General features: G+C 40.5%; 1 protein-coding gene across 1 annotated transcript in view; it reads right to left on the bottom strand.

The window, feature by feature from the left end:
- LOC149311400 (uncharacterized) overlaps nt 1–11,016 on the bottom strand; it is a 68,498-nt gene extending 57,482 nt beyond the window's left edge. Inside the window, exon 1 of the mRNA XM_089529501.1 lies at nt 10,926–11,016. Coding sequence (XP_089385627.1) covers nt 10,926–11,016 — 91 coding nt within the window. The remainder of the gene's footprint in view (nt 1–10,925) is intronic.
- Between the last annotated feature and the right edge of the window lie 1,315 nt (nt 11,017–12,331).

Genomic DNA, 12,331 nt, shown 5'->3' with positions numbered 1-12,331 from the left:
ATTTTTTCTGGGGTGAAGAGTGTGTGACTCACCCAAGGTTACCCAGTGGGTTTCCATGGCTGAGCAGGGAACTGAAACCTGGTCTCCAGAGTCCTAATCTAATGCTCAAACCACTACATCATCTCCAATAAGTCTCCATATTTATTTATGAGCATTTATAATTTGTAATTTCTTGCAACATACACACAAAAACACTGAAGGAAGCTAAGAGGCAGCTGAAAACAATCTAAACAGTAAACAGACCAGTAAAGAATTTCAGTGTGCCCGTGCTATGTGCCGATGCATTTTTCGTGGCTTCTAGCATACACGGAAGCCACGTAGGGAGGTAAACAATGACGTGTACACCTGTGGCATGCGCACACTTCACCCCCACATGCACACGCCCCATTGTCTCCTATGGGGGTTGAACATAGGTGGATTTTCCCTTACGTGGGAGGATCCAGAATGGATCCCCCACGTAAGGAGAGGGCCCACTGTACATTAATAAACACAGTTTAAAAGGCTAGATTGAAAATATTTGTCATTCTTCCTAAAATGCAGCAAAAGTGCGAATTGATCTCATTTCCAAGATGAGAGCATTCCACAAAAAGATGGAAAGAAGATTTGATTTCTTTTTTTAAAAAATTGTTAAAAAGAATTGGATGGAAACTTATTGGGCTGTTACAAACTTGTAACTAATCTAGTTATGGAACTACACAGCAAATTCTGGTCCACTCCCCAATTACTGGGAAACAGCTGCTGTGATCAATGGAAGTCAATTGAGAAGCAGCTGACTGACATTTTTACCTCTTTTCATGAATGACAGGCAGAAACGGGGTCCTTGTCACAATGCCACCTTGTACCAGAGACTGCTTGCAGTCAGCTGGTTCCTGAGTGACAGAGAAATGGGCCTCCATCAATCACATGAGCTGTTCCCTAGTAAGAGGGGACTGGGGGACTTTCATGGTTCCTATGTATCCCCTAAACTAGGGGCTACATAGGGAACATAATTAACACATAATTGTGAAGTGGTATCTCCAGGTCACTCTTTTGTAACTCCAGAACAGGATTCTGCACATATTTATTGAGCATCAGAAAACCTTAAATGAGAAAAATCCTGAACTCACAAGCATCTTCAAAGTTCAAGATCCATTCTACACAAAATCCATACTTGTGGTGCACAAAACATGTGGGTTTTATGCAAAAATTAAAACATGTTTAAATAGTACAGAATAAGTATTGAACCACGGATAGTCTTTGAGAACTGCACAGTTTTCAAAACCTTTCTTTCACTGGCTTGGCCTCCCACTTTCCTTACCTGACAGACCTAGGGGAGCAGCCCTCCTCCCCCTTGGGTTTAAGCAAGGTGAACATGTCAACATAATACCCTTTGAGGATTCTGCTCCTGGCCTTCTTAAATAGGTGAATACCAGGGGGGTCCTCACCATCTGAAAAGGTGGAGTAGGCCAAGGCCTGGGAATCCTTCCACACACCTCCCAGTCCTAGCTGCCTGGTCCTGCACCTAATTGCCCAAGATGGCAATCCAGGTACCAAAGCACCCCCAAGCAATAGTCATCCTTCCTGGATGCATGACCAGAGGACTCATCATCCCCTTCCCTTCCACCCTGGTCATTCTTGCCCCAATCTTTTTTGTTTTTCTTGTCAGTGTACTTCCATTTCTGCTTCTTCCTCCTGTCATTAGCTGAGGAGGCCCCAGATGAAGAACTGCTCCCTGAATTGCTCCTGCTGCTGCTACTGGGCTTGCTGCTGGTGGTGTTGCTGTCAGCATATACTGTGCGAGGTCTCCTCTGATTCACTGCCCGGCCACATTCCCTGGGCCGCATGACTCAATGCCTGGCCAGCACCCACTGGAGCTGCTGCCACGCTCAGCCCTGCAGCAGGTAGGGCCCTGATCCTCCCTGCCTGCTTAACCAGAGCAAGAAGGATGTGGGTGAAGCCTGCTAGCACTTCCTCGCCCATAGTGGGATGTGTGGCCGGAGCAGCTGGGGGGTTGCAGTGGGTTTTTTCTGCCTTCCCCTAGGGGCCAGGCCAGCCCAGAACTTCCTAATCTGCCCGGCCTGGGCCCTGGTGTTCGGCCATTAAGGCCTTGCTGCCTGTTTAGCTCTTGTGGTAGGCATAGCTGGGCTGTATAGCCCCAGACAAAATGTCCTGACCCTTTCCAAGTTTGTTCAGGGATGGAAGGAGCCGAGGTGCAATTAGTCCCTTTCAGTGAAAATGGCATTGCCACCAACTGGTCCTGGCTCCAATCGTGGTTTTCCCCGCTGGGCGGAGAGCCCCTGAAGCTGTTGAGAAAGGTTGCTGCTGCCCTTGGTACTCTTCATAGGGCCTGGTCACTGCTGAGCCCACCTGCCGCCCAATTGCTTGCCACCTGGTTGAGTTTAGTGGGGCCTTCCATGTGTTGTCGGCTTGAGACCCAACCTGCAATGGTAACTATTGTCTCTACCACATGGCATTAAATAGGCCCACCATCCAATTGCAATGAAGGGAGGCAGAAAATCCCACCCTTTCTGGCCTCCCAGCCAACCAAGAACAGCCTCTCTGCCGATGACCAACTTGCTGGGAGATATAGTTTCAGCTGTAGCCAGAAGTCCCATCTCCCTGGGGCCCCAGCAGCCAATCGAGAGCTTCCTAATGGCCCCAGTGCCTGCTGGGAGAGTGCCGGGGCCTGGGCCACACTGGAAAGGCAGCACGTACCTGCCACACACCCCTCGCCCAGCAACCAGGCTGGCCCTGTAAGTTGGGCAGCCCCATTTACTTATAACCGTCTGGAGCAAAGAATCTCTTCTGGTTAGAGAAAAACAGTAATATTTTTGTCTGCCATCCTGTCTAGCTTCCCACTCTATTGTATCTTGTCAACCTCAGACAGCACACCAAAACATGGATTCCAATTCCAACTGAATTTATAATATGTTTTGTCAAGGCAAGTACAAACAAAATCATGCTTCATTCTGTTTAATCATGACTTCCCGTACTGTTAAGGTTGAAACATTGTGTTTCATGGTGTTCAAATACATTCTGAAGAAAATAGCATCCTTACAGAATGTTTTCATGGGGGGGGGGGGGGGGAGAGAATATTTTCAAATGCTCTTCATTTCTACTTCAAATCCTTTACAAATGCTGAATGGAATTTTTCAAGCTTTCACTGTTTTGAATGAGTTATTGTTACAATGTTAATATAAGCAGTTCAACCATTTCAAACTAGATGGGTAAAATACTATTTTTTTCCCTCTAAGAAAACATTCTACAAGGAATTCTCATCAATAATTTGGAAATGACAACCACTTGTAATCAAGAAAGGAGAAAACAGGGTGAAATGAGAATACAAAGTGATGACTGCCAATGAAAAATGTCTTTTGAGTTCCTATTTAGAAGAGGTATTATTTTATGTATAGTCTTGCTGAGTTGCATATCTTTATGCTGTGGCAATGTAGATGACATTCTGCTTTGTTTTGTTCTCTTCCCCCCCCCCCCTTCAAAAGGCCTTTCTGTAAGCTTTCTCCAATGGCAACTGATTTAGTGGTGCTTGGACTGGTTTAGTGAATAACTTTAGAAAGGGATGGGCATGGGTAATAATCTCCAACATCAGCTGTAGAGGAGGTAAGGAAACTGAAGTAACTTAGTCCTTCCTTCTAACACTACCACTTCTACCTGGTGGGAATCTTCATTCCCTGGTTCCACAACAGAACCTTAACACTGGAGTTTATTGATCATCCCAGCCAAACTCTTTGTATGGTAATTTGTATGGTGATGGGGAAAACCCATAGCTACTGCTTGTCTAGAAGAAAAAACTACATCATTGCTTGAAGGTATAATAATAATTAATTGAAGTTCTTTTTTAGAAAATGCTTCAACAAAATTGTAAGAGCAAATAAAAAAGCAGAGATAGCATATCCTGACTTTCCTGTATAAAGTCTTTTCACCAACCAAAACAATATTTATCAATAATGCAATTTCCAGCTCTTTTTGATCAGTTCCCTCCCCTCAACTGTATCCAGTTCAGGCCTCCATCCTGGGATCTGTCTGCAACAGTGCTGTCACTTTCACAGAGTTAGGAAGCAATTCATATCTATAATGGTACTTTAGTAACTACACAATCCATCCCGCACTCTCAGAACCTATAAGTACTCAAAAACCAGGTTAACAACAACTTCTTGCAGAACATTCACTGCCGTGGCCCCCAGATTGTGGAACAGCTTGCCGGAGGAGATCCGTCTTATCACCACTTTAAATGCCTTCAAGAAAGCACTAAAGACAGATCTCTTCCGGCGGGCCTACCCACCTGATCTTTTATAAGAGATCTTAAATACTCCACTTCTGATCTGATTGTATGAATGTTAGTGTGAATGTTGGTTGGTGATCTGTGATTTTAGTGAATTAATAGTAATGCCATTGTTTTAACAATTGTATTTTATATGGAATTGTTTTATTGCTGTAATCCCATCTCGATCTGCAGGGAGAGGCGGGAAATATAAATAAAAATTATTATTATTATTATTATTATTATTATTATTATTATTAATTTTGTAGCAATTAGCTGGGACAGTTACTTTTTGCATGTAACAATCATAGCTGTAATTAACTACTTTTCAAGAAAATGGGACATCTGTCTGCCACATGAATAATATGTGCTGACTCAAACTACTTTGTCATGTCTTTTGCACTTTTCTTAGAATTGCAAAGGTGCAATATTGAAATTGTCTACTGGGGAAATGAGTGTGTCTTTTCCTGTATTTTCCAATAGCACAACATTAACAGTAATGGCAACTTGTTAGTAATGAGTAAATCAGCAGGTTTTCTTTCTGTCCTTCAGTAACAGTGATAAGTAGCAAACTGATGAGTTACCAGAGTAATGAGTAAAGTAACTAGTTACTATTAAAAAGTAATATTTCAAGCTTTGAGCTCTCTTGTATAGAGCCCCTGTCCAAGGCATTTAGTAGCTAGTTCTCCAAAATGGGTGCACCAAGAGGACTAGCTGCTTTGTAAACTGACTGGTGGAAACTGATCAACAAAAGTTAGGGCAGGAAAATTATTATATATCAGTATATGAATTTATTTTAAAAATTGCACAGTTACAAATGGTACAAATAAATATATCAATAAGAATATAAACCACACTCTCCAACAGTGATGTAGACTTGAGCTGATTGACTTGGACTTGACTTGGACTCAAGTTACTTCAATGACTCTACTTGGACTTGACTTGGCCATAAAATGACTTGAGACTTGTATATTTCTACTGACTGATTTCCTAGTCAAACTTCATCCAGAAACAGCAAGCATGTTAGACAATGGGGTTGAGGAAAAGGTTGAGGTCTACTCAGCAGCCTGTCCCTATTGCATATTAGAGGAGACTTTTAAAACTTTTGAAAAGCTTGGAAGGATCTTTCTACCTCAAGCCTGTTGCCTAAGACATTTGCTTTTCACCTCTGAAAGTCCCCCCCCCACAACTTTGTGCATGTCTTCTTGATTTTTTTAGTTATTGAAATCTGCCCCCCCTCCCCCAACCAATATCTCCTTTTTTTCAGTTAAAGTTGGATCCCACATTTGAGATTTGGCTTGAAAGTATCTTGCAAGGACTTGATAGTCAACTTAAGATTTGAAGGCACAGATCTGAGACTTGACTTGAGACTTGGAGTAAAAGACTTGAATACATTACTGCTCTTCAAGAGAACCAATTAGGCTGAAGTTCTTGGAAGGAGGAAAACAAGCTGATGGCTACAATAGTATTTCAACCCTTCACTTGTTGTAAAGCCATTCATCTGTTATAAAGCCAGACATGTTTTGACAAATAGGGTTTGTCAGGCTTCTAGGACCAAACATATATACACCCCCAGGGGTCCTCTCACCTAATACCTATGATGAAATTCTTGAATGAAAAAATATGGAGATGTCAATGCAATCTGACAATGTCTGTCTGGCCTCGGTTGGCTGATTTTTCTACAAGTGGGAAAAAGACCCAATTGCTTTCTTTCTGCATACTGTGAAGAGCCAGATGGCAAACAGCACTACCTCTGCCAGAGTACAAGGTGCTTCTAAACAATCATCCTTGGCTTAGCCCCATCTCTTAATTACTAATTCAGCTTTCCAGCCGCAAAATGTAAAGTATTTTCATTCCTACTTCCTGTCTTGAAGCTAATCAGAAAGAATATGCTACAGATATTTATCTTTAGAAATAGTAGTGGGTCTGATGACTTAAAGATATTCAATCTACTAATTACAAAAGAAGAAAGCAAACCTTTCAAACATTAATTTGACAAGCATATTTTTCTTAAAGCAGGAACTTGATCATTAAAGAATTCCTTGCCAAAATGATGTCAAGTATTTACATTTCTTTCAGAAACTGAATAGGGATATAATCGATATTTTAAAAGGGGAAGAAAGGCTGGATTCTTAATATCATTTGGCTGTAGTTCCATTGAGGGGGGAAAATCTTTTTTACAGTAGGGGAGAAGACAATTTTCACAGACTGTGCTTTCTCCCAGAACCTCTCCTGCTCCAGACACTTGGGAGAGTTTTCAGAAGCTTGGGAGTTTTCCTTAGCACAGGGTATGTGAAAAAGACTTGCTCCTTTCTATCTGTAGAAGCCCTTGCTTAAGCAAAAGCCCTTCTGTTTACTCATTTCTTGGACATGGGAGAGACAAAGCCATATGTTTTACTTTCCCTCACATTCAGGTTTTTTCCCCTTTTTTAAACACATATATGTTGAGTTGCTCTTATCTGGAATTCTGAAATCCCAACTATTCCAAAATCCAAAATTGTCCACATAGGTGGCTGACATAGTGACACCTTTGCTTTCTGATGGTTCGGTGTACACAAACTTTCTTTCATGCGCAAAATTATTTTAAAATATCATGTATAAAATTACCTTCATGCTATGTATATACAAAACATATTTTAATGTAATGTTAAGACTTGGGTCCCATCTCCAAGATAGCTTCTTATGTATAAACAAATATTTCAGAATCTAAAGCACTTCTGGTCCCAAACAGTTTGGATATGGGAGACTCAACCCATATTATTTTGTTCTCATTTATGAAGAAATGTAGATATTCTGGGAAGTTCATATTTTAAAAAATTAGTTGAATGAAAGTCTTAGCCGGATACCTTAGCTGAGATATAGGTAATGTTAGAATATGGTCATTTTGCATGTCCCCATCAGGTAACCATTAAAGATGAAAAACCAATCAGGAAAAAAAAGAAGTGATAGACCTTATAGTACCATGAACACAGTTGAGTGAACACAGAGATCCACACAGGGGCTTTCAAAAGCTAAGCACTCAAAGCTCTCTGCTTACACAGGCAGATCTGTCATTTTTGCTTTCCCACAAATTCAGTGTTTCAAAGTTTCCAATTCGTTCTATCAGATTTGTAAGGAAAACTGTGAATTTAATTTAATTTTGAAAACAAAACAAAACAAATGAAATTAGTTCCGTCTCAGGATGGAATTTTTCATTATTTTTTTCTAGAAATAAGCAATGAATAATTTTAGCAATTTCCTTCCCATTGTGAGAAAGACTTCATAAGTCATTCAGTTTTCAAAGCATATTCACAATTTGGGATTTATTATGTGCAAAATTTGCAAGCGGTTGTACAGAAAAAGACTTAAAAACAGCACACCACTTCTTATACACACTACTACTCTATAATTTAAATTCAGCCAACCAGGCCTTCTATGGATGTTCTACAGCCTGGGAACAGCCATGGAGAAGGCGCCGAGAGACCATGGGAGGTCCTCAACAAATGAGCTTGCAAACCCAAGGTTTCGTTCCTAGGTTCTTCACCATCTAGCTCAAGTACATTCTAACTTGATGATATCCTCTTGAAACTATGATGCCCAGGACTGGATCCACTACTGCAAACAAAATCTTACCAAAGCAGAAAAGAGTGATATTATTACTTCCCTTGATTGATATATTCTAGTTTAGCACTATTGACTAAGATGCTCTTAAAGCCATCTTTGTCACTGGAGATCAAGGTTAACTCTGTGGCTTGGAGTGCTTGAGGGCAACTCAGCTTAGTCTACTAACTATGGTCTTTGCTGGACAGTTATAACTTAGGATGCATCTACACTTCAGAATTAATGCAGCTTCATACCACTTTAACTGCTACAGCTCTGGAATCCTGGGGTTTGTATTTTGTTGTGGCACCAACACTCTCTGGCAGAGAAGGCTAAATGTCCCACAAAACTACAAATCCCAGAATTGTTTATTATTGAGCCACAACAGTTAAAGCGATGTCAAACTGCATTAATTCTGCAGTGCAGATACAACCCTAGCCACAGTAGTCCACAGTGCCACAACTAGATTGCTGACAGGAACTTCATATAAAACTCATATAACACTAGTTTTAAAAGCATTGCATTGGCTGGCAATACATGTCCAATCTGATTTCAGAGTGCTGGTAACAACATATAAAGCCTTAAATCAATGGGAAGTACAATATATGTAGAAGAAACTCTCTCTAAGTGCATATGACTGAGGTTTATGTTCTGCCTACGCCAATGGTTTCAATTCATTTAAAACTATTTTAAAGTTTGTTTATTTTTTTTAAAAAAAGTTAATTGTTTATTGTGTCTTTTAGCCTTTTAAAATTATTTTAATTATTTCTGTTGTTTTAAATTTTTCAGATTGGTTTTATTGAATGGCTACCCTGAGATCTCTGGATAAAGTGTGCAACATAAATATTTTAATTAATAAATAAATAATCAATTCATGCATCCCAGAGCTGAATTAAATTGTTTTTATGCCACCACATCACATTATTGACACATCTTAGGCTTGCGGTCTATTAAACTCCTCAGAAGCTTTTCATATGTAGCATGTCAAATCAGGTGTCACCCTTCCAATATTTCTGTTGCAATCTCTGGATAAAGATTTCTGGATAAAAGGTGGGACATAAATATTTTAACAAATCACTAATCAATTGATACATTTTAGAATTGCATTATATTATTACTTTTTATTGTTTAGTGGCCTACTAAACCCCCTAAATATTTTTCACATGTAGCACTACCAAATCAGGTGTCACCTTCCAATATTTCTGCATCTGATTTTTCTTTCCCAACCGAGGAATCTGACACTAATCCCTGCTGCAATTCATTTTGTTAGTTTTGGCTCAGTTCTCCAGTGGGTTGAGATAATCTTGAATCCTGATTCTGTCTTCAGAGGTATTAGCAATCCCTCCCAGTCTACTTTGATCTGAAAATGTAATGAGCATGCTCTCTATTCATTCATCTAACCACTTATAAAGATGTTGAATAAAAATGAGCTCCGATTAAACATCTACTGCAACCCCCTTGGCAGTCCTGTTCTGAATGACAAGGAATCATTCGTGAGTAGTCTTTGGGTTTGATCCATGACCCAACTGCAAATTCACTTAACAGTAGCATCATCTAGCCAAGGTTTACCAGTTTGTCTGCAAAAATATTATGGGAGATAATGCCAAAAGCCTAACTAAAGTTAAAATATACAATATCTGCACCACTCTAGTAGCCACCACAAAGACAGACAGTAATATAGGTGGCTACTAGAGTGGTGCAGATATTGTATATTTTAACTTTAGTTAGGCTTTTGGCATTATCTCCCATAATATTTTTGCAGACAAACTGGTAAACCTTGGCTAGATGATGCTACTTTGGGGCGGCCTGCACCCGCCCCTTTCCTCGACAAATTGGGGCCTCAGCTGCCACAGCGGCAGTCCCAGAGGCCCCAATCTGCCGCTTTTCCTGCCCTCAGAGAAGCGGCAAAATGCCGCTTCCCCATGGCCTGGAAAGGGGTGTCATTGGGGCTTCATGCTTGGCCCCTTTCTCTTTGTATTGCTGGAGCGGCTGTTTAAAGGCTGTGCCAGCGATACACACAGCCGAAAGAGCTCCGAAACGGAGCTCCTTCTGGTGCCGCTGAAAGGGTGCCACAAGCACCCTGCAGCGGTGCCAGGATGTCATGTCCGTGCTATGCCATTTGGCTGTGGTGTGGCCGTGACGTCATAATGGCGGCGCCCATCTAGAAAGGGTGCCGCCATTACAACGTACTAGGGTTGCGGGGCATCTGGAAAGGACACCCTGAGGCAACCCTAGTACGTATCCAGGCCGGCGCTTTGCGCTGGTCTGGATACCACCATAGTTTTAAAAGCACTGCACTGGCTGGCAATATAGTAGGCTGTTGTTATCTGCTGGAGTTTAGTTCCAGGACACCCCCCCCCCTCTTGGATAACAAAATCTGTGGATGCTCAAGTCCCATTCAATCCAATGTTATAACAAAATGGTGTCTCTTATATAAAAAGGAAAAATCAAGGTTTGCTATTTGGAATTTATGCGTTTTCTGAATATTTTCAAGCCGTGGATGCTTGAATCTGTGGATAGAAAAATACGTGGATAAGGAGGGCCAACTGTACATGTCCAATGGAATTACCACACTTTTGCCATTAAAAATAGTAACTGAAAACATAACCCTACTAATCAACCTGAAAACTTTGGAAACTTGAAAGGCTACGGAGTATAGTGTTCTCCCACCCCATAATATATACACAACATCAGAAACTACTACCAGCACAATTGTGTCCTTCAATCAGTGTATCATAATACTTAAAAGTGTGAGAATCTGGAACAACCTGCAGAAGCTATTATGAATGCAGCTGATATTTTCATATAAAATAACCTCTCTGCATTAGTATGCAACACCTCACATTCGGATAGGTATTCAAGAAACATGGTCTGCAAGCAAATTTATAAAAAATAGAGGATGCTGTCCTAATAATAAATGTGCCATGCATTACAGTTTCTATGTGTGGGTGATATGGGGCGGAGAGGCAGGGCTGTGGTTCGCACAAAGTAAATTTGAATCTAAAATAATGCATCTGAAGAAATTAGTTCTATTTCTGTCCTGAACATTTGTCCTAACTCTTCACCCACGTACCGCCTGAGCACCTACCTGGCAAGCAGTCACAGTAAAATTTGCCAATCAAATTATGGCAACTGGCTCCATTTTTGCAGGGCTTGAAGGCACATTCATCAATGTCCATTGAACAGTTTTTGTCTGACAGAAAAGAAAATGAAACGTTAAAACTATAAATCATGTAGGGTTTGGGATAGCAAAAAAGCTACTTCATAATCCAAGTGACAACTACATAATTTAACATATCCTAGTTGGAAACATTGTATTTTATGTTTACCCGACAGCTTTAAAGCCAGGAATTTCTATAGATCATAGATAGTAGTTATTATTATTATTTTTTAGGGCCAAGATAATAGAAAGTGAAAACACAAATATTTACAAATATATTTTGTAAGGTTATTATAAAATTCAATTTGCTATAGTATAATTACAGTTAGAATAATGTTAGCATAACCTTAGAAATCTAAGATTTTTGATAGCCTGGAAAAGAAAACCAATTAAAAATGATACAGGCAGACAATAAAGAATCCCAATGAAAACCAATTAGCTAAAGGTAAAATGCTTGAAGACATATTTAAATGGTTTCCCCATCCTCTAACTGTTTCATCTTAAGCTAGGCCAAATCTTATTGATGCTCAGCAGTAACTCAGCAAATAAGTTTGCGTGTGTGTGTGTGTGTGTGTAATACAATGATTGCCTAGAAAACCTCATGACAGGTTCACCTTAGTGTCACCATAAGTCAGAAATGTGAGATCCAGCACAAACTACAGCACTTTTCCAGAGCATGTTTGGTGGACTACAAGGAAGGTAAATCTGGCAGAAAACCAAAGACAGAGTAAACTTACAGTTACCACCTCCTCCATTCTGCCAACTTAATTCATTGGCTTGAAACATTAGATTCCTCTCATGAACGGAAGGATGACATTTTGGAATTTAACCTAGCAACTGTAACTTGGGCTGCTGCCATACTGCAGAATTAATGCAATTTGACAGTGTTTCAACTGTCATGGCTCCATCCTATGGAATCCTGGGATTTATAGTTTGTAGTGGTGCCAGAGCTCTCTGTTAGAGAAAATTACATATCTCATAAAGCTACAAATCCCAGAATTCCACAGCATTCACATGAAGCTGTTAAAACTGTATCAAGCTGCACTAATTCTGCAGTGTAGATGCAGTTTCCAGTTCAGAATGGTTTAAGTATCTTGTGGTCACTGAGTATTTGCATATGATCTATTTTACAGTGCACCCTTGCCTTGTGTGGGGGATCCGTTCTGGACTCCCCCATGTAAGGCATATCCCATGTATGATGAAGCCCCTGTGGCAGGTGCCTCATTCACCATATTAGGGCTCACCATCTGTGTAACTTCAAATCCACATATGGTGAGCCTGCATATGGCGCAGGGGTGCTGTACTTGATCACGGAGATGGAATGCTAGTAACAT

This window comes from Sceloporus occidentalis, unplaced genomic scaffold, assembly GCF_023333645.1.
Source record: "Sceloporus occidentalis isolate IW3139 unplaced genomic scaffold, rSceOcc1.0.p SCAF_6, whole genome shotgun sequence".
Taxonomy (NCBI): domain Eukaryota; kingdom Metazoa; phylum Chordata; class Lepidosauria; order Squamata; family Phrynosomatidae; genus Sceloporus; species Sceloporus occidentalis.
The sequence above is the reverse complement of the archived record's forward strand: the minus strand, read 5'-3'. Positions and strand labels throughout refer to the sequence as shown.